General features: G+C 44.9%; 1 protein-coding gene across 1 annotated transcript; it reads left to right on the forward strand.

Annotated features, from left to right (window-relative positions):
• Positions 1-2419: 2419 nt before the first annotated feature.
• LOC123144355 (uncharacterized) lies at positions 2420-6590 on the forward strand. The gene is made up of 2 exons (XM_044563458.1): positions 2420-4007; positions 4402-6590. Exons 1-2 carry the CDS (start codon positions 2964-2966, stop codon positions 6481-6483), a joined length of 3126 nt encoding a protein of 1041 aa, XP_044419393.1. The 5' UTR covers positions 2420-2963; the 3' UTR covers positions 6484-6590.
• Positions 6591-20196: the final 13606 nt, after the last annotated feature.

A 20196-nucleotide genomic window follows, 5' to 3' on the forward strand; every position in this document is an offset into this window, starting at 1 on the left:
AAATAGAGGGGAGGTGGGAGGGCAGCCGCACCACATCCAAGGCGCAGCCGTCCCCCCTCCAACACCTCCTCCTCCCGCGGCGCTTGGCGAAGCCCTGCCGGAGTACCACGCTGCTCCAACACCACCATGCCGTTGTGCTGCTGCTGGAGTTGTCTTCCCCAACCTCTCCCTCTCTCCTTGCTGGATCAAGGCGTGGGAGACGTCACCGGGCTGCACGTGTGTTGAACGCGGAGGCGCCGTTGTTCGGCGCTTAGATCAGAATCAACCACGATCTGAATCACTACGAGTACGACTCCTTCATCCACATTCTTGTAACGCTTCCGTGTCGCGATCTTCAAGGGTATGAAGATGCACTCCCCTCTCTCTCGTTGCTAGTCTCTCCATAGATTGATCTTGGTGATGCGTAGAATTTTTTTAATTTCTGCAGCGATCTCCAACACTTTGTTGCCGCCGGCATCCCTCCATGCCCGGTGGCCTCACTCCATGGTTGCCTCCACATTGACAGGTACGCTACCAGGCCTAGAAGAGGCACAGGGCTCTTCACCGGCTGGCTTCTTCCACCATGCCCACAAGGTGTCCAACGTTTCACCTACAATGTACAAATAGATAGTGAAGATGAGTTCTTTTTCAACAACTTCATTTGTGATTCAGACGATTTGTCATCGGACGATGAGGAATTTGTGGTTGCTACTTTGGTCATCAAAGACCACATTGCTAGGCAGCGGCCATTGTTTAGGGGCTCGATCCCGGGCCATGCTCCCATTAAATCGCAACAGAGAGAGCGGCCATTGCCTACACTGGTTTGTCTACTTTCAGTGCACGTCCCGACTCTACAAACCCAAGCTATTCTCGCACCGCTTCCGGATGGCTAAACATGTGTTCAATCGTATTCGAGAGGGCTAATGGCATATGATGATTATTACTTATGAAGGAGGACACCCTTGGAAAGGTTGGCTTCTCCTCTTATGAGAAATGCATTGCAGCTATTCGAATACTTGCATACGGAATACCCGGTGATATTGTTGATGAGTATGTCCGCATGAGTGAGTCCACATGCCTTGCATCAATGTACAAGTTTTGTAAGGCTGTGGTAGCAGCATTTGGCCCGAAGTACCTGAGAGAGTCAAATGCTGCAGATACAACCTGGTTGTTGGTAGTATAGATTGTATGCATTGGAAGTGTAAGAACTGTCAGTCTGCTTGGCATGGGCAGTATAGGGGGGCATGCCAAAGCTTGCACTGTCATACTTGAGGTCGTGGCTTCACAAGATCTTTGGATTTGACATTCTTTTTTGGGCATGGCTGGCTCTCACAATGACATCAACGTGCTTCAATGTTCTTTGGTGTTCTAAAGGCTTGCAGAAGGAAATTGCCCAGAGGTCAACGTTGAGATCAATGACCACCACTACAACAAGTGATACTACCTTGCTGGTGGTATCTATCCTCAGTGGAGAACTCTTGTGAAGACAATCCCCAACCTGGTAGGAGAGAAGAGGCAGAGATTTGCCCAAGCACAAGGGAGTGCTAGGAAGGATATGGAGCGTGGCATTGGTGTGCTTCAATCTCGATGGGGCATCATTTGATATCCTGCTAGAATTTGGAGCACCAAGAAATTGTGGGAGATGGTGACTGCTTGTGTGATAATACACAACATGATCGTAGATGATAAGCGTGAGGATGAAATCTTCGACCAGGAGTTTCAATGTTGTGCCTGCACATGGAGGAGCGGCAGCGCTTGCACAGTTCATCCAATTTCATCATGAAATGCCCGATTGCGCAACTCACACTCAACTTCAAGATGATTTGGTTGAGCATATGTAGACTCACCTTGGCAATCATTAGATGTATCGGCTCCTTTTCTTTAGATGTATTTGTGGCAATTTATATTTCATTTGGTTATGAACTATAAGATTTTATTTGTTTATAAGACTATGGGATTTTTATTTGGTTGTGAATTATGTGATTTAAACTTTGGGCAATGTAGATATCTATGCAAATAATTGTGCAAACATCTAGCCACATGCCGACCATGCGGACGAAAATGCGACGCGTTGGCGGCACAGACCAGCCAAACACGAATGGGGCCGACGTCGTCCAAAATGCCCACCCAAACGAACGAAAAAAGGACAAAACGTGCATTTGTTTACGTCGGCGCGTTGGAGTTGCTCTAATCATGTGAGCTAGACTCACTTCGCGCTTGGTGCTACGTTGATATATATTGACCCGCATATGGTTGTCTAAAAAATGCAACAAATTCCACCTACATTCTTGTTAGTTTTTTTGTTAATTTACTTCTCTGTTATTTATCTGCTCCCTTCAAAAAAAAAGAAGCGGAAAACACACAGCAGGTTGGCTTTCACCCGTCCCCACAGCAGTTTTTGTTGCGTTGCGTTGCGTTGGCATCTTCCTCAGAAGAAGAACCCATCCACACCTGCCATTGTTGACTTATTTCGGCGAAGGCGCACCGGAAGAAGAACGCCTCCTTCGGAAGCTGCCGAGCTCACCAACTCCATCCCATCATCAATTCATCATCATTGCTGCCAAGTCTGAAACCCTTTGCCTCATAACTCTGTCGACGCTCCCGGATTTCTCGGACCGCTCCCCACTTATCGGTTTGCCACTGATAAGTAAGTTCGTTCCGACCTTGTGCTCTTGGTTGCTGCACTTCACACGTGTTTTGTCACCACTTGATTCGTGCTGCGGTTTTGGAATTTCCGATTGATGTTTGGGGTTTGGCCTGGGACGGGTGATTTCTGGGTTGAAGCGGATGATCGGTAGGTCTGATACCCAGATTGATAGAAAGGGGGATTTTGCTACCCGTACCTGCGACCGGGAGCATGCATGCCATTTGTTTGTGGAATTGCGACAGCAGGGAACTGATTCTTGAATTCTTGCAAGAAAAGGCTTCGTCGGTGTGGTGATTCGACTCTATCAGGAGTTGTTTTGGTGTCCTGAGGCGAAGCCATGGACGTCGTGCAAACAATCGCCTCGGCCGCGCAGCTGGTGTCTGCAATGTTGTCCGCGGTGGGAGCGCTGGAGCAGGCGGCCGCGGACGCCGCTGAGGCTCCGAGGAGGCTCCAGGTGCTCGAGGATTTCGTGTCGGACCTTGAGGTGTTGGTGCAGCAGGCTAAGCAGAAGCACGCGCACAAGATGCACGGCCCGCAGCTGGAGCGTCAGTTTCAGAGCTTGAGCAGGCTCATGGATCAGCTGCGTGCCAATATCATCAAGGCGAGGCGAGCCTTGAAGAAAGGGAAAGGGAAGGGCTTGGCTAGGGTGGTTTGGAGCTCGGTGGTGGGAGACCCCCTCATGAAGTACATTCAGCTGATCAGAGATGACCTCAACTGGTGGCTGGAATTGCAGAGGTTGACAGATAACGTCGGCAATGCTATAGCGTCTACTGCTAAGGGTACACCATCGTTGGTCAGAGTCAAGTCTGAGCAGGGCTATCCAGTGTCAGAGAAGTGTGACTATGTTAGGGACATTTTGGAGAGAGATGATGGTCATCGAGTTGTCCTGATTGTTGGATTATCTGGTATTGGCAAGTCGTGCCTCGCTCGACAAATTGCTTCTCAGCCGCCTGGTAATTTTGTGGATGGCGCAATTGAGGTTAGTTTTGGCCGGTGGTGCAGTAGAGCAGCTTGTAATGGAAGCAGAACTGAGTACCATAAACGTCTTGTTAGGAAGATAAGCAAATTGCTAGTGCAGGTTGGTTCCATGACTGTCAACGAGGGCACGAGCAAAGATCTTGAAGATGTATGTTGCTTGCTTCAGACCGTGTTGGTTGGAAAGAGTATGTTAATACTCCTCGATGACGTCTGGGAGCAAGACATAGTTGATCGCTTCACCAAGCTATATGATAATGATTGCCGGTATCTTGTGACAACAAGGGATGAAGCTGTTTATGAGATAGCAGAGGCTGAAAAGGTAGAAATATCCAAAGATGACATCAAGAAAATCAGCAAGGGCATTCTTCTCTATCATAGTCTGCTTAGTGCTGAAGAGCTTCCGGTATGCTTTGTTATTTTCCTTATAATTCTTTAGTGAATTTATCGATATTGCCATGCCTCTTAGTTTTCTATGTTAAATTTAATTTATAAAATGTTCGCTTCCCTTCATGAGGTATCCTGCAGTCTAGGTCTCATCCCTTTCTTTCATATGCTCATCTTCTGAGTTTCAAGATTGACTTATTGTATCAACGACCAGTCAAACAACAAATACTTATATTCATGTGAATCTACTTAGAGGGATTAATCAAACAACAAATACTTATATTCATGTGAATCTACTTAGAGGGATTAATTGTGCTTATTTTTGCCACGCAAGATATACTCAATCTAGAAATTATAATTGCTACAAACTATTTTTATGTGTTCCTGGATGGTTACCTTTCGATACTTTACAGACTGTTGCAGACGACTTGCTGGACAGTTGTGGGCACCATCCCCTAACAGTTGCTGTCTTGGGTAAGGCCCTAAGGAAGGAGACCAGAATGGAAAAATGGGAGAAAGCAATATCCAACCTTTCCACATATGCAACTTGTGCACCAGGTCCAGTTTCATATGTGAACGAGAAAGAAGTTGAGACCACCTTGACCATATTTGGATCTTTTGAGTTCAGCTTGGAAGCAATGCCTGAAAATTCACAAAGGTTTTTCATGGTTCTCGCAGCTATTTCATGGGAAGAACCTGTTCCAGAGGCATGCCTTGAATCCGTCTGGTCAGCACTTGTGCAGGACAGTTTATTCCCTATTGTAGTTTCAAAACTAGTAGAAGGCTCACTTGTCATCAAACTGGAATACCAGTCGATGTATCATATGCATGACATGGTTTCTCTCTACCTTGAGAACAAAGCAAATGATGCTGCTCATACTCTTCTGACTGATTCATTTCCTGAGTATGCTGCATTGGTGGCTCCTTGGCTTTTTATTTTTGGCAAAGAGACCGTGAAAGGGCCAGCTGAGCAGAAGATGAGATCATTCTTTTCTTTGCTAGAGTTCATGGAGATTGAAATTTTACTGGGAAGCACCACCCAAGCTCTCATGGCATGCAAATCAATATCTGAATTTGAGGCTAGCAGACTTGGCTTTAGCAAACTGCTTGGACCTCGAATAGCGGAGCTAATTTCTGTTGGGTCACAAGCTCTTATCGTTGCTGTCACCAAAGCTATTACAGTCGTCTTTTTCCAAGGAGACTATGCAAATCTCGCCCAATCTATTGAAACAGCAGGTTCTGTTGATAAATTAATTTGTGTTCTTCGTGGCTATGAGGATTCTTCATCTCTAGCCAACGTTTCTGCTGTTCTTGCCAAGGTATCTGAGCATGTTAGTGCCAAAACTGCCGACGAAATTTTGGCAAGCATTCCCATGGACAGAATTGCAGAACTACTGTCTCCAGAAAATGAGGAGTGGCATGAAATTGTGTTCACAACTCTAGCATCACTGATAAAAGTGGGAAATTTAAAGGCTGTCGAGATAATGATCGAAGCAGGAGTTGACAAGAAGCTCCTTGTACTTTTAGGTTGCGGTTCTGAGATCTCACAGCACCATGCAATTATCATGCTGAAAACTTTCTGCGAGCTTGGTGCACCACTTAAAGAGTGCATGGGGCCTGGACTGTTGATTCATTTGCCATGGCATGCTCGGCTTGCCTTGGAGAGGTTTGTTTTATCTGACCAAAATGTAGCCCCATCACCGAAGCCTCAATATTTTGAGGTGCTTCTTCACAGGATTCTACAGACAGACAGCAAAGGTATCATTGAAGCTATCCAAGGTTTATTACCTCTTGCTGAGAGGGCTAACGATCCTAGGGTGCAAGATCTTCTTTTGGGAAGCAATCTGTGTGATAGGTTGGCATTTCTGCTGCAGCGCAGAGAACCCGAAAACAACCAAGTGAGGTCTCAGACTGCCTTTCTGGTAATGAAATTGGCCTGCACCGGAGCAGAGCCATACATCCGTAGGTTCTTGGAGCTTAATATTGTGCACGAGCTCATTGCCATGATGCAGTCCTCTACCAATGACCTCCAGGATTCAGCATACCATGCTCTCCATCAGATTGTGTATGCAAAGGGAGGATCATTAGTCTTGCAGAGGTTTTTACAACTAGGGACTATAGAAAAATTGGTCAATCTGCTCGACCGTAAGTGCGTCAAGACAAAGGATCTCACGGTGCAACTTCTGGTGGACATTGCGGCGGTCGGAACCAAACCCTGCATACAAAGAATGCTCTCTTCCCAAGTCATCGAGAAACTTGTTTCCCTTGAGAAAGCAGGTGGGTCTTTCAGCGGGTCAGTGTCAAGATATATCCACGGATTGAACATGTGCGAGAATATCCAGTCTGCTGAGAGAGCAGTGATGAAGCAGCATATTTTGAGGAAAGTGAGATCGGCGGTGAGAGGGCATGATCTGGAGACGAGTCTAATTGCTTCTGTGGAGGTCTGCGTTTCTGAAGGCACAAAAGCAGCCAGCAGTAGCAGGAGAAACAAGTAGCATTATGCTGCAAACTTCAGAAATTGAAACATACATATAATCTTTGTTTTGAAAAGAGAAACATATATCCACGTTCAGATAAGAGCTTATTCATCAATATTTTGATAGGCGTTCCTTTTTCCAGTACACGACTTGTTTTCCTACAGAAAGAGAGAAGATCATGAAAGCTCATACTGTCGCACTGTCCACGGATAGTTCTGCTTAAATAGTCTGAGCAATTATCCATATCCACATCAGCCCCAGCGAACAAATTAACAGAAGTAAGTTGCCACGTTCAGTACATGTCCACAGTCCAAAGACCAAAGCAGTCAAGTCTATTGTGTTAATGGACTGTGGTCTTCTACCGAAGTTCCTTATAATCTTGTAAGAGAAGCATTGCCTAGTACAGTTTTTGAGTCTATTAGAGCATCTCTAGCCAATCCCTTAAAAAATAGAGTAAACGGCGGAGTAAACTTTAATAAAGTATATTTACTCCACTAAATTTTGGCCGGACCGAGCTGATTCCCTATGTATAATGAAGTAAAACTTACTTTTGGTTTCTGCATTCGTTGAACACTTGTCATGCGGCGATATGGCCTGAACCGCCATTTGTCGTCTATGCACCGGAGCTTCCCAAGCTTCACCTTAGACGACCTCCTCTGCCTTCGGGGACGCCTCATTCTCATTGTCATCCCTTATACCGGGCGCTTCCGTGGCCGTGTCGGCGCAGCCATCGGCCAGGCGTCGATGCAGGGCACATGGAAGGTGTGGCCGATGGTGGGCAGCAGCCGGAGCGCGTCGTCCATGGCGGTCTCGCACAGGCACACGACGCAGTCGAAGGAGTCACCGCGTCACTTGCGGTGGCCGGCGCCGAGAATGGCGCGGTAGACGAAGATGGGGAGCGCGTCGATGAAGACTTGGTCGACGCCCGCGTCTTGGAGGTGGAACAGCCGCTGGAGCTGGCCCTGGAGCTCTGGTCCATTCCTCCACCACGTCCTCGACTCGTCGTTGTCTGCCGCATTCGGGATCAACCCCCTCCCGGTGGCCACCGCCTTCGCAGTCATCAGAGTGACCCCCGCCTCAAGGCTCTTCATTGCAAAGAGCCCTCGGCCACCGTGCGTGGACCGGCGCATCTCACCGGTCTGACGTACTCCGCGAGGTCCTGGCACTGTAGGAATCTACTAGTGGGCTTTTGGCCCAAAGCCCAACTAAAATTCTGAAATTCTCTTGGTCCATTCATGCACACATGTGAGTGGTGTGAGTGAGATTAAAGTTTAGTCCCACCCCATAAGTTGAGAGAGAGTTGCACCTCTTTATAAGGTGAGCCCTTCTACCACTTGTATGAGCATGAGAAGATGAGACCTACATGTGCGCTCCTCCTCGCCACGCCACGCCTCATCACGACGCGCCGCGGGTTGCGGGAATGAGCCAAACAGAGGACAGAGCTATGCACGTTATCTATATTTTTGCTGCTCGGGAAAAATTTATAAGTCATTAATTAATAACTAATGGACGCGTTAATTACTCAGCCGTTTCCGATCCTTTTGGATTGTGGGGCTGTACTTGGACGTGGGTTTTTCCACGACCTACCCGGCCCGCATTATATAGTCAGGCAGACGTCTACCCTAGCCGTCGCCGTATCGTATGGTTTCACACCACCGTTCCAGAGCATTGCGCAGCCACACAAGTCTTCTCCATCCCTCCTTCCGGCGTGCACCGCAAGAAGGGACAGCAGGCCTCCGGAACCCCGCCTCTCGTGATCCTGTACGGGAGAGGGGCGATCATGTTTTTGGGGAGCACACTCACGTGACTACTGGCAGCGATGACTTCTTCCCCAACCTCGGCAACCTCATCCTCAACGACATGGGCGACAACATCGACGCCGGCGGTGCTGCTGCTGCACCGTATGTGATTCTATCCTTCTTGTTCGAGATCGTGGTAGAATTCATGTTTCTAGTATGTGCCCTAGATGTGATCTATTTGTCTACTATGCTAGTTCGCATGATTAATTTAATCTCTGCTAGTGCTGTCATGATTTATCTTCTGTTTATTCGGATTAAATCTCAGTAATTTGCTCATATATTCATCAATCCAAAAACCTGACTATAGGCAATTTACTCCGAGTGGTTTTGCTGCGCATTTGAAGCCGCCTGCCTTTAAGGGGGGTGCAATATAAGAGGTGGCGTACGAGAGCAGTCTACTGGTTTCAGACTATGTGCTGCTATGACGCCACTAAGGGCAAGCCTGAGGGCGATCTTAATCCTGCACAGCTGGAAGCTTTTGCGAAGATCGATACTCTCTTTAAAGGCGCCCTTCTAAGTGTTCTTGATGATTTCATTGTGGATTCGTATACGTCGTTTGACAACGGCAAGGACATGTGGGCTGCGCTCGAGGCCAAGTTTGGTGCCTTGGACGCTGGCAGCGAGTTGTACGTCATGGAGCATCTATGACTACAAGATGACTGATGAGCACTCTGTTGTACAGCAGGCTCATGAGATACAGTCGCTCGCAAAAGAACTTGAGTACTTCAAGTGTGTGTTGCCGGGCAAATTTGTTGTCGGAGGCATCATTGCCAAGCTTCCACCTTCATGGAACAATTTTGCTACTTCCCTGAAACACAAGAGACGGGAGTTTTCCGTTTCGCATCTCATTGGTACTCTTGATGTTGAAGAGAAGGCGAGAGCAAAAGACACACGTGCTCGAGTTGCTGAGGGAGCTTCTAGTGCCCACATGGTACAGAAGAAGAGCTTCTAGCCCAATAAGTTCAAAAACAACAAGAACAAACCTCAGGGCAAAGGCAAGTTTGATACAAAGAACAAGCCATCATATTCTACCAACTTCAAGAAGAATTCTCATAAGAAGGGGAAGGGACTTTGCCATGTCTGCGGTGATCCTAATCACTGGGCTCCGAAGTGTCCAAACCGCTTTGAGGAGCGTGAACATGAGAAGAGCGGCAAGTCCGCTAATGTTCTCATCGGTGATACTGATATGAAGGAATCTGGGTACGGTATTCTTCCTACCATCCTTTCAGTATTTCAATCTCCTGATTAGTTAATTGACACCGGTGCCAATGTACATGTTTGTCTGACGCCTCCATGTTTTCTTCTTACCAGGTCATAGGGACTTCTCGCGTGCTGATGGGGAACGGGTCACATGCCATCGTTCGAGGTGTCGGTATGGTCGATCTGAAGTTTACTTCGGGGAAGACCGTGCGTCTGAAGTACGTTCATCATGTGTCATCCATCAATAAAAATCTCGTTAGCGGTTCCCGTTTATGTCGAGGTAGTTTTAAGTTGGTTTTCGAATCCAATAAGGTTGTAATTTCTAAGTATGGACAATTTGTTGGAAAAGGCTATGAGGGTGGAGGCTTGTTCCGCCTGTCTTTGTCAGATATTTGCACTAAAGTTATTAATAATGTTTGCCACAATAATGAGTCTGATATTTGGCATTCACGACTTTGTCATATTAACTTTGGTCGCATGACGCAGCTAGCCAATATGAATTTAATTTCGAAAATCTCTATTTTCAAAGGCTCCAAGTGCCAAGTATGTGTGCAAGCTAAGCAACCTCGCAAGTCCCAAAAGACTGCAGAGGCAAGAGACTTGGCGCCACTAGAGCTTATACATTCTGATCTTTGTGAGATGAATGGCGTGTTGACAAAAGGTGGAAAGAGATACTTCATGACATTGATTGATGACTCCACTAGATATTGTTATGTGTATCTTCTGAAATCAAAAGATGAGGCTTTAACTTTGTTCAAAAACTATAAAAGCTGAAGCAGAGAACCAACTTGATCAAAAAATTAAACGGCTTTGGTCTGATCGTGGTGGAGAGTATTTTTCCAATGGATTTGATTTGTTTTGTGCGGAACATGGTATAATCCATGAGAGGACGCCTCCCTACTCGCCTCAGTCAAATAGGGTAGCCGAAAGAAAGAACCGGACTCTAACTGATATGGTTAACACCATGTTAGACACATCGGGTCTCTCCAAGGAATGGTGGGGGGAGGCGCTAATGACTGCGTGTCATGCCCTAAACCGAGTTCCCACAAAGCATACGACCATGACTCCATTTGAGGAATGGGAAAGGAAAAGGTTGAAACTCTCTTACCTACGTACTTGGGGTTGTTTGGCGAAAGTCAATATACCAATTCCCAAGAAGCGCAAGCTTGGACCAAAAATTGTGGATTGTGTTCTTCTGGGCTATGCTTTTCATAGCATTGGTTATAGATTTTTGATAATAAAATCTGAGGTATCCGACATGCATGTTGGGACGATTATGGAGTCGAATGATGCTACTTTCTTTGAGGACATATTTCCCATGAAGGATATGTCAAGTTCATCAAACCAGGAGATACCTACTCCATCTAGTGAGGAATTCACTGTAGTTCCTGAACCCACCATTGCGATGGAACACGTTGAGAATCCTATTGAGGGTGACAATGGAACTCCTATGAGGAGTAAGAGACAAAGGATTGCAAAGTCCTTTGGTGATGATTTCATCGTGGATGACACAACCAGGACTATTTCAGAAGCCTATGCATCTCCTGATGCTGACTACTGGAAGGAAGCTGTTCGTAGCGAGATGGATTCCATCTTAGCTAACGGAACCTGGGAGATCACTGACCGTCCTTATGGGTGCAAATGAAGGAAATATGCCCTAGAGGCAATAATAAAGTTATTATTTATTTCCTTATATCATGATAAATGTTTATTATTCATGCTAGAATTGTATTAACCGGAAACTTAGTACATGTGTGAATACATAGACAAAACAAAGTGTCCCTAGTATGCCTCTACTTTACTAGCTCATTTATCAAAGATGGTTATGTTTCCTAACCATAGACATGTGATGTCATTTGATGAACGGGATCACATCATTAGGAGAATGATGTGATGGACAAGACCCATTCGTTAGCTTAGCATCATGATCGTTACAGTTTCATTGCTACTGCTTTCTTCATGACTTATACATGTTCCTCAGACCATGAGATTATGCAACTCCCGAATACCGAAGGAACACCTTGTGTGCTATCAAACATCACAAGGTAACTGGGTGATTATAAAGGTGCTCTACAGGTGTCTCCGATGGTACTTGTTGAGTTGGCATAGATAGAGATTAGGATTTGTCACTCCATTGTTGGGAGAGGTATCTCTGGGCCCTCTCGGTAATGCACATCACTATAAGCCTTGCAAGCAATGTGACTAATGAGTTAGTTACGGGATGATGCATGACGAAACGAGTAAAGAGACTTGCCGGTAACGAGATTGAACTAGGTATTGAGATACCGATGATCAAATCTCGGGCAAGTAACATACCGATGACAAAGGGAACAACGTATGTTGTTATGCGGTTTGACCGATAAAGATCTTCGTAGAATATGTAGGAACAAATATGAGCATCCAGGTTCCGCTATTGGTTATTGACCGGAGACGTGTCTCGGTCATGTCTACATAGTTCTCGAACCCGTAGGGTCCGCATGCTTAACGTTCTGTGGCGATTTGTATTATGAGTTATGTGATTTGATGACCGAAGTTTGTTCAGAGTCCCGGATGAGATCGGGGACATGACGAGGAGTCTCGAAATGGTCAAGACGTAAAGATCGATATATTGGAAGGCTATATTTGGACATCGGAAGGGTTCCGAGTGATTCGGGTATTTTTCGGAGTACGGGAGAGTTACGAGAATTCGTATTGGGCCTTAATGGGCCATACGGGAAAGGAGAGAAAGGCCTCAAGGGTGGCCGCGCCCCTTCCCCATGGACTGGTCCGAATTGGACTAGGGAAAGGGGGCTCCCCCTTCCTTCCTTCTCCTTCTCCCTTCCCTTTTTCCTATTCCATGTGGGAGGTGGAATCCTACTAGGACTAGGGAGTCCTAGTAGGACTCCACACTTTGCGCGCGCCCTATGAGAGCCGGCCTCCTTCTCCCTCCATCCTTTATATACGTGGCCAGGGGGCACCCCATAGACACACAAGTTGATCATTGATCCCTTAGCCGTGTGCGGTGCCCCCCTCCACCATAATCCACCTCGGTCATATCGTCGTAGTGCTTAGGCGAAGCCCTGTGCCGGTAGCTTCATCATCACCGTCATCACGCCGTCGTGCTGATGAAGCTCTCCCTCGACACTCTGCTGGATCGTGAGTTCGTCGGACGTCACCGAGCCGAACGTGTGCCGATCGCGGAGGTGCCGTACTTTCGGTGCTAGGATCGGTCGATCGTGAAGACGTACGACTACATCAACCGCGTTGTCATAACGCTTCTACTTACGGTCTACGAGGGTACGTAGACAACATTCTCCCCTCTCGTTGCTATGCATCACCATGATCTTGCGTGTGCGTAGGAAATTTTTGAAATTACTGCGTTCCCCAACAGTGGCATCCGAGCCAGGTCTATGCGTAGATGTTATATGCACGAGTAGAACACAAGTGAGTTGTGGGCGATAATAGTCATACTGCTTACCAGCATGTCATACTTTGATTCGGCGGTATTGTTGGATGAAGCGGCCCAGACCGACATTACGCGTACGCTTACACGAGACTGGTTCTACCGACGTGCTTCACACACAGGTGGCTGACGGGTGTCCGTTTCTCCAACTTTAGTTGAATCGAGTGTGGCTACGCCCGGTCCTTGTTGAAGGTTAAAACATCACATACTTGACGAAAATCATTGTGGTTTTGATGCGTAGGTAAGAACGGTTCTTGCTCAGCCCGTAACAGCCACGTAAAACTTGCAACAACAAAGTAGAGGACGTCTAACTTGTTTTTGCAGGGCTTGTTGTGATGTGATATGGTCAAGACGTGATGAGATATAAGTTGTTGTATGAGATGATCATATTTTGTTGAAGTTATCAGCAACTGGCAGAAGCCTTATGGTTGTCTCTTTATTGCATAAGATGCAAATGCCAAATAATTACTTTACTTTATCGCTATGCGAGAGCAATAGTTGGCGAGACGACCATGAGATGACACGTTGATAGAGATCAAGATGATAGAGATCATGGTGTCATGCCGGTGACGATAGAAATCATGACGGTACTTTGGAGATGGAGATCAAAGGCACAACATGATGATGGCCATATCATGTCACATATTTTGATTGCATGTGATGTTTATCTTTTATACATCTTATTTTGCTTGGTTCGGCGGTAGCTTTATAAGATGATCCCTTACTAAAATTTCAAGGTATAAGTGTTCTCCCTGAGTATGCACCGTTGCGACAGTTCTTCGTGCTGAGACACCACGTGATGATCGGGTGTGATAAGCTCAACGTTCACATACAACGGGTGCAAGCCAGTTTTGCACATGCAGAATACTCGGGTTAAACTTGACGAGCCTAGCATATGCAGATATGGCCTCGGAACACTGGAGACCGAAAGGTCGAGCGTGAATCATATAGTAGATATGATCAACATAGTGATGTTCACCATTGAAAACTACTCCATCTCACGTGATGATCGGACATGGTTTAGTTGATTTGGATCACGTGATCATTTAGATGACTGGAGGGATGTCTATCTAAGTGGGAGTTCTTATGTAATATGATTAATTGAACTTTAATTTATCATGAACTTAGTCCTGATAGTATTTGCATAATTATGTTGTAGATCAATAGCTCGCGATTAGCTTCCCCGTTTATTTTTGATATGTTCCTAGAGAAAAATAAGTTGAAAGATGTTAGTAGCAATGATGCGGACTTGGATCCGTGATCCGAGGATTATCCTCATTGCTGCACAGAAGAATTATGTCCTTGATGCACCGCTAGGTGACGGACCTATTGCAGGAGCATATGCAGACGTTATGAACGTTTGGCAAAGCTCGGTATGATGACTACTTGATAGTTTAGTGCACCATGCTTTACGGCTTAGAACCGGAACTTCAAAAATGTTTTGAACGCCACAGAGCATATAAGATGTTCCAAGAGTTGAAATTGATATTTCATACTCATGCCCGTGTCAAGAGGTATGAGACCTCTGACAGTACTTTGCCTACAAGATGGAGGAGAATAGCTCAACCAGTGAGCATGTGCTCAGATTGTCTGGGTACTACAATTGCTTGAATCAAGTGGGAGTTAATCTTCCAGATAAGATAGTAATTGACAAAAGTTCTCTAGTCACTATCACCAAGTTACTAGAACTTCGTGATGAACTATAATATGCAAGGGATGATGAAAACAATTCCCAAGCTCTTCGCGATGCTAAAATCAGCGAAGGTAGAAATCAAGAAAAGCATCAAGTGTTGATGGTTGACAAGACCACTAGTTTCAAGAAAAGGGCAAAGGGAAGAAGGGGAACTTCAAGAAGAACAGCAAGCAAGTTGCTCCTGAAGTGAAGAAACCCAAGTCTGGACCTAAGCCTGAGACTAAGTGCTGCAAAGGGACTGGTAACTGGAAGCAGAACTGCCCCAAGTATTTGGTGGAAAAGAAGGAGGGCAAAACAAAGGTATATTTGATATACATGTTATTGATGTGTACTTTACTAGTGTTTATAGCAACCCCTCAGTATTTGATACTAGTTCAGTTGCTAAGATTAGTAACTCGAAACGGGAATTGCAGAATGAACAGAGACTAGTGAAGGGTGAAGTGACGATGTGTGTTGGAAGTGGTTCCAAGATTGATATGATTATCATCGCACACTCCCTATACTTTCGGGATTAGTGTTGAACCTAAATAAATGTTATTTGGTGTTTGCGTTGAGCATGAATATGATTTGATCATGTTTATTGCAATACGGTTATTCATTTAAAGTCAGAGAATAATTGTTGTTCTGTTTACATGAATAAAACCTTCGATGGTCATACACCCAATAAAAATAGTTTGTTGGATCTCGATCGTAGTGATACACATATTCATAATATTGAAGCCAAAAGATACAAAGTTAATAATGATAGTGCAACTTATTTGTGGCACTGCCGTTTAGGTCATATTGGTGTAAAGCGCATGAAGAAACTCCATGCTGATGGGCTTTTGGAATCACTTGATTATGAATCATTTGATGCTTGCGAACCATGCCTCACGGGCAAGATGACTAAGACTCCATTCTCTGGAACAATGGAGCGAGCAACTGAATTGTTGGAAATAATACATACTGATGTATGCGGTCCGATAAGTGTTGAGGCTCGCGGCGGGTATCGTTATTTTCTAACCTTCATAGATGATTTGAGCAGATATGGATATATCTACTTGATAAAACACAAGTCTGAAACATTTGAAAAGTTCAAAGAATTTCAGAGTGAAGTGGAGAATCATCGTAACAAGAAAATAAAGCTTTCTGCCATTTGATCGTAGAGACGAATATTTGGGTTATGAGTTTGGCCTTCAATTAAAACAATGCGGAATAGTTTCACAAACTCATGCCACCCGTAACACCACAGCGTAATGGTGTGTCCGAATGTCATAAACCGTACTTTATTGGATATAGTGCAATCTATGATGTCTCTTACCGATTTACCACTATCGTTTTTGGGGTTATGCATTAGAGACAGCTACATTCATGTTAAATAGGGCACCATCTAAATCCGTTGAGATGACACCGTATGAACTATGGTTTGGCAAGAAACCTAAGCTGTCGTTTCTTAAAGTTTGGGGTTGCGATGCTTATGTGAAAAAGTTTCAACCTGATAAGCTCGAACCCAAATCAGAGAAATGCGTCTTCATAGGATACCCAAAGGAAACTGTTGGGTACACCTTCTATCACAGATCTGAAGGCAAGATATTCGTTGCTAAGAATGGATCCTTTCTAGAGAAGGAGTTTCTCTCGAAAGAAGTGAGTGGGAGGAAAGTAGAACTTGATGAGGTAACTGTACCTACTCCCTTATTGGAAAGTAGTCCATCACAGAAATATGTTCCTGTGACTCCTACACCAATTAGCGAGGAAGCTAATGATGATGATCATGTAACTTCAGATCAAGTTACTACCAAACCTCGTAGGTCAACCAGAGTAAGATCCGCACCAGAGTGGTACGGTAATCCTGTTATGGAGGTCATGTTACTTGACCATGACGAACCTACAAACTATGAGGAAGCGATGATGAGCCCAGATTCCGCGAAATGGCTTGAGGCCATGAAATCTAAGATGGGATCCATGTATGAGAACAAAATATGGACTTTGGTTGACTTGCCCGATGATCGGCAAGCCATTAAGAATAAATAGATCTTCAAGAGGAAGACGGACGCTGATAGTAGTGTTACTATCTACAAAGCTCGAATTGTCGCAAAAAGGTTTTCGACAAGTTCAAGGTGTTGACTATGATGAGATTTTCTCACTCGTAGCGATGCTTAAGTCTGTCCGAATCATGTTAGCAATTGCCACATTTTATGAAATCTGGCAAATGGATGTCAAAACTGCATTCCTTAATGGATTTCTTAAAAAAGAGTTGTATAGGATACAACAAGAAGGTTTTGTCAATCCTAAAGGTGCTAACAAAATGTGCAAACTCCAGCGATCCATCGATGTACTGGTGCAAGCATCTCGGAGTTGGAATAAACGCCTTGATGAGTTGATCAAAGCATATAGTTTTATACAGACTTACAGTGAAGCCTTTATTTACAAGAAAGTGAGTAGGAGCACTACAACCTTTCTGATAAGTATATGTGAGTGACATATTGTTGATCGGAAATGATGTAGAATTTTTTGGGAAAGCATAAAGGAGTGTTTGAAAGAAGTTTTTCAAAGAAAGACCTTGGTGAAGCTGCTTACATATTGAGCATAAAGATCTATAGAGATAGATCAAGACGCTTGATATGATTTTTCAATGAGTACATACCTTAACAAGATTTTGAAGTAGTTCAAAATGGAACAGTCAAAGAAGGAGTTCTTGCCTGTGTTGCAAGGTGTGAAATTGATTAAGACTCAAAGCCCGACCACGGCAGAAGATAGAAAGAGAATGAAAGTCATTCCCTATGCCTCAGCCATAGGTTCTATAAAGTATGCCATGCTGTGTACCAGATCTATTGTATACCCTACACTGAGTTTGGCAAGGGAGTACAATAGTGATCTAGGAGTAGATCACTGGACATCGGTCAAAATTATCCTTAGTGGAATAAGGATATGTTTCTTGATTATGGAGGTACAAAAGGTTCGTCGTAAAGGGTTACGTCGATGCAAGTTTTGACACTAATCCAGATGACTCTAAGTCTCAATCTGGATACATATTGAAAGTGGGAGCAATTAGCTAGAGTAGCTCCATGTAGAGCATTGTTGACATAGAAATTTGCAAAATACATACGGATCTGAATATGGCAGACCCGTTGACTAAACTACTCTCACAAGCAAAACATGATCACACCTTAGTACTCTCTGGGTGTTAATCACATGGCGATGTGGAATAAGATTACTGTCTCTAGTAAACCCTTTGAGTGTTGGTCACATGGCGATGTGAACTATGGGTGTTGATCACATGGTGATGTGAACTATTGCTGTTAAATCACATGGCGATGTGAACTAGATTATTGACTCTAGTCCAAGTGGGAGACTGAAGGAAATATGCCCTAGAGGCAATAATAAAGTTATTATTTATTTCCTTGTTTCGTGATAAATGTTTATTTTTCATGCTAGAATTGTATTAACCAAAAACTTAGTACATGTGTGAATACATAGACAAAACAAAGTGTCCCTAGTATGCCCCTCCTTGACTAGCTCGTTTATCAAAGATGGTTATGTTTACTAACCATAGATATGTGTTGTCATTTGATGAACGGGATCACATCATTAGGAGAATGATGTGATGGACAAGACCCATTCATTAGCTTAGCATTATGATCATTACAGTTTCATTGCTACTGCTTTCTTCATGACTTATACATGTTCCTCAGACCATGAGATTATGCAACTCCAGAATACCGAAGGAACACCTTGTGTGCTATCAAACGTCACGACGTAACTGGGTGATTATAAAGGTGCTCTATAGGTGTCTCCGATGGTACTTGTTGAGTTGGCATAGATCGAGATTAGGTTTTGTCACTCCGATTGTCGAAGAGGTATCTCTGGGCCCTCTCGGTAATGCACATCACTATAAGCCTTGCAAGCAATGTGACTAATGAGTTAGTTGCGGGATGATGCATTATGGAAGGAGTAAAGAGACTTGCCAGTAACGAGATTGAACTAGGTATTGAGATACCGACGATCGAATCTCGGGCAAGTAACATACCGATGAGAAAGGGAACAACGTATGTTGTTATGCGGTTTGACCGATAAAGATCTTCGTAGAATATGTAGGAACCAATATGAGCATCCAGGTTCCGCCATTGGTTATTGACCGGAGACGTGTCTCGGTCATGTCTACATAGTTCTCGAACCCGTAGGGTCCGCACGCTTAACGTTCTGTGGCGATTTGTATTATGAGTTATGTGATTTGATGACCGAAGTTTGTTCAGAGTCCTTTGGATGAGATCGGGGACAAGACGAGGAGTCTCGAAATGGTCGAGACGTAAAGATTGATATATTGGAAGGCTATATCCGGACATCGGAAAGTTTCCGAGTGATTCAGATATTTTTCGGAGTACCAGAGAATTACGAGAATTCGAACTGGGCCTTAATGGGCCATATGGGAAAGGAGAGAAAGGCCTCAAGGGTGGCCGCGCCCCTTCCCCATGGACTGGTCCGAATTGGACTAGGGAAAGGGGGCGCCCCTTCCTTCCTTCTCCTTCTCCCTTCCCTTTTCCTATTCCATGTGGGAGGTGGAATCCTAGTAGGACTAGGGAGTCCTAGTAGGACACCACACTTTGGGCGCGCCCTATGAGGGCCGGCCTCCTCCTCCCTCCATCCTTGATATATGTGGCCAGGGGGCACCCCATAGACACACAAGTTGATCATTGATCCCTTAGCCATGTGCGGTGCCCCCCTCCACCATAATCCACCTCAGTCATATCGTTGTAGTGCTTAGGCGAAGCCCTGCGCCGGTAGCTTCATCATCACCATCATCACGCCGTCGTGCTGACGAAGCTCTCCCTCGACACTCTGCTGGATCGTGAGTTCGTCGGACATCACCGAGCCGAACGTGTGCAGATCGTGGAGGTGTCGTACTTTCGGTGCTAGGATCGGTCGATCGTGAAGATGTACGACTACATCAACCGCGTTGTCATAACGCTTCCGCTTACGGTCTACGAGGGTACGTAGACAACACTCTCCTCTCTCGTTGCTATGCATCACCATGATCTTGCGTGTGCGTAGGAAATTTTTGAAATTACCGCTTTCCCCAACAGTAAACCTGTAGGATGTAAGTGGGTGTTCAAGAAAAAGCTTAGACCTGATGGTACGATTGAAAAGTACAAGGCACGGCTTGTGGCTAAGAGTTATACTCAGAAAGAAGGTGAAGACTATTTTGATACTCATTCACCTGTGGCTAGACTGACCACTATTTGGGTGCTACTATCACTGGCTGCCTCACACGGTCTTCTTGTTCATCAAATGGACGTTAAGACGGCTTTTCTCAATGGAGAGTTGAAGGAGGAAATTTACATGGATCAGCCCGATGGTTTTGTAGTACCTGGTCAAGAAAGAAAGGTGTGCAAGTTATTAAAGTCTTTATATGGCCTTAAACAAGCTCCTAAGGAGTGGCATGAGAAGTTCGAAAGAACATTAACTCCTGCAGGCTTTGTAGTAAACGATTTGGTGACAAGTGTGTGTACTATCGCCATGGTGGGGGCGAAGGAGTTATTCTTTGTTTGTATGTTGATGACATACTGATCTTTGGAACCAAACTTGATTTAATCAAGGAGGTTAAGGATTTCTTATCTTGC

The sequence above is a fragment of the Triticum aestivum genome, chromosome 6D, assembly GCF_018294505.1.
Source record: "Triticum aestivum cultivar Chinese Spring chromosome 6D, IWGSC CS RefSeq v2.1, whole genome shotgun sequence".
Taxonomy (NCBI): Eukaryota; Viridiplantae; Streptophyta; class Magnoliopsida; order Poales; family Poaceae; genus Triticum; species Triticum aestivum.

Coding starts and splice junctions, on each gene's coding strand:
- LOC123144355 (XM_044563458.1), top strand. CDS start 2,964: ATGGACGTCGTGCAAACAATCGCCTCGGCCGCGCAGCTGGTGTCTGCA. Junction 4,008..4,401: donor TTAGTGCTGAAGAGCTTCCG/GTATGCTTTGTT, acceptor GATACTTTACAG/ACTGTTGCAGACGACTTGCT.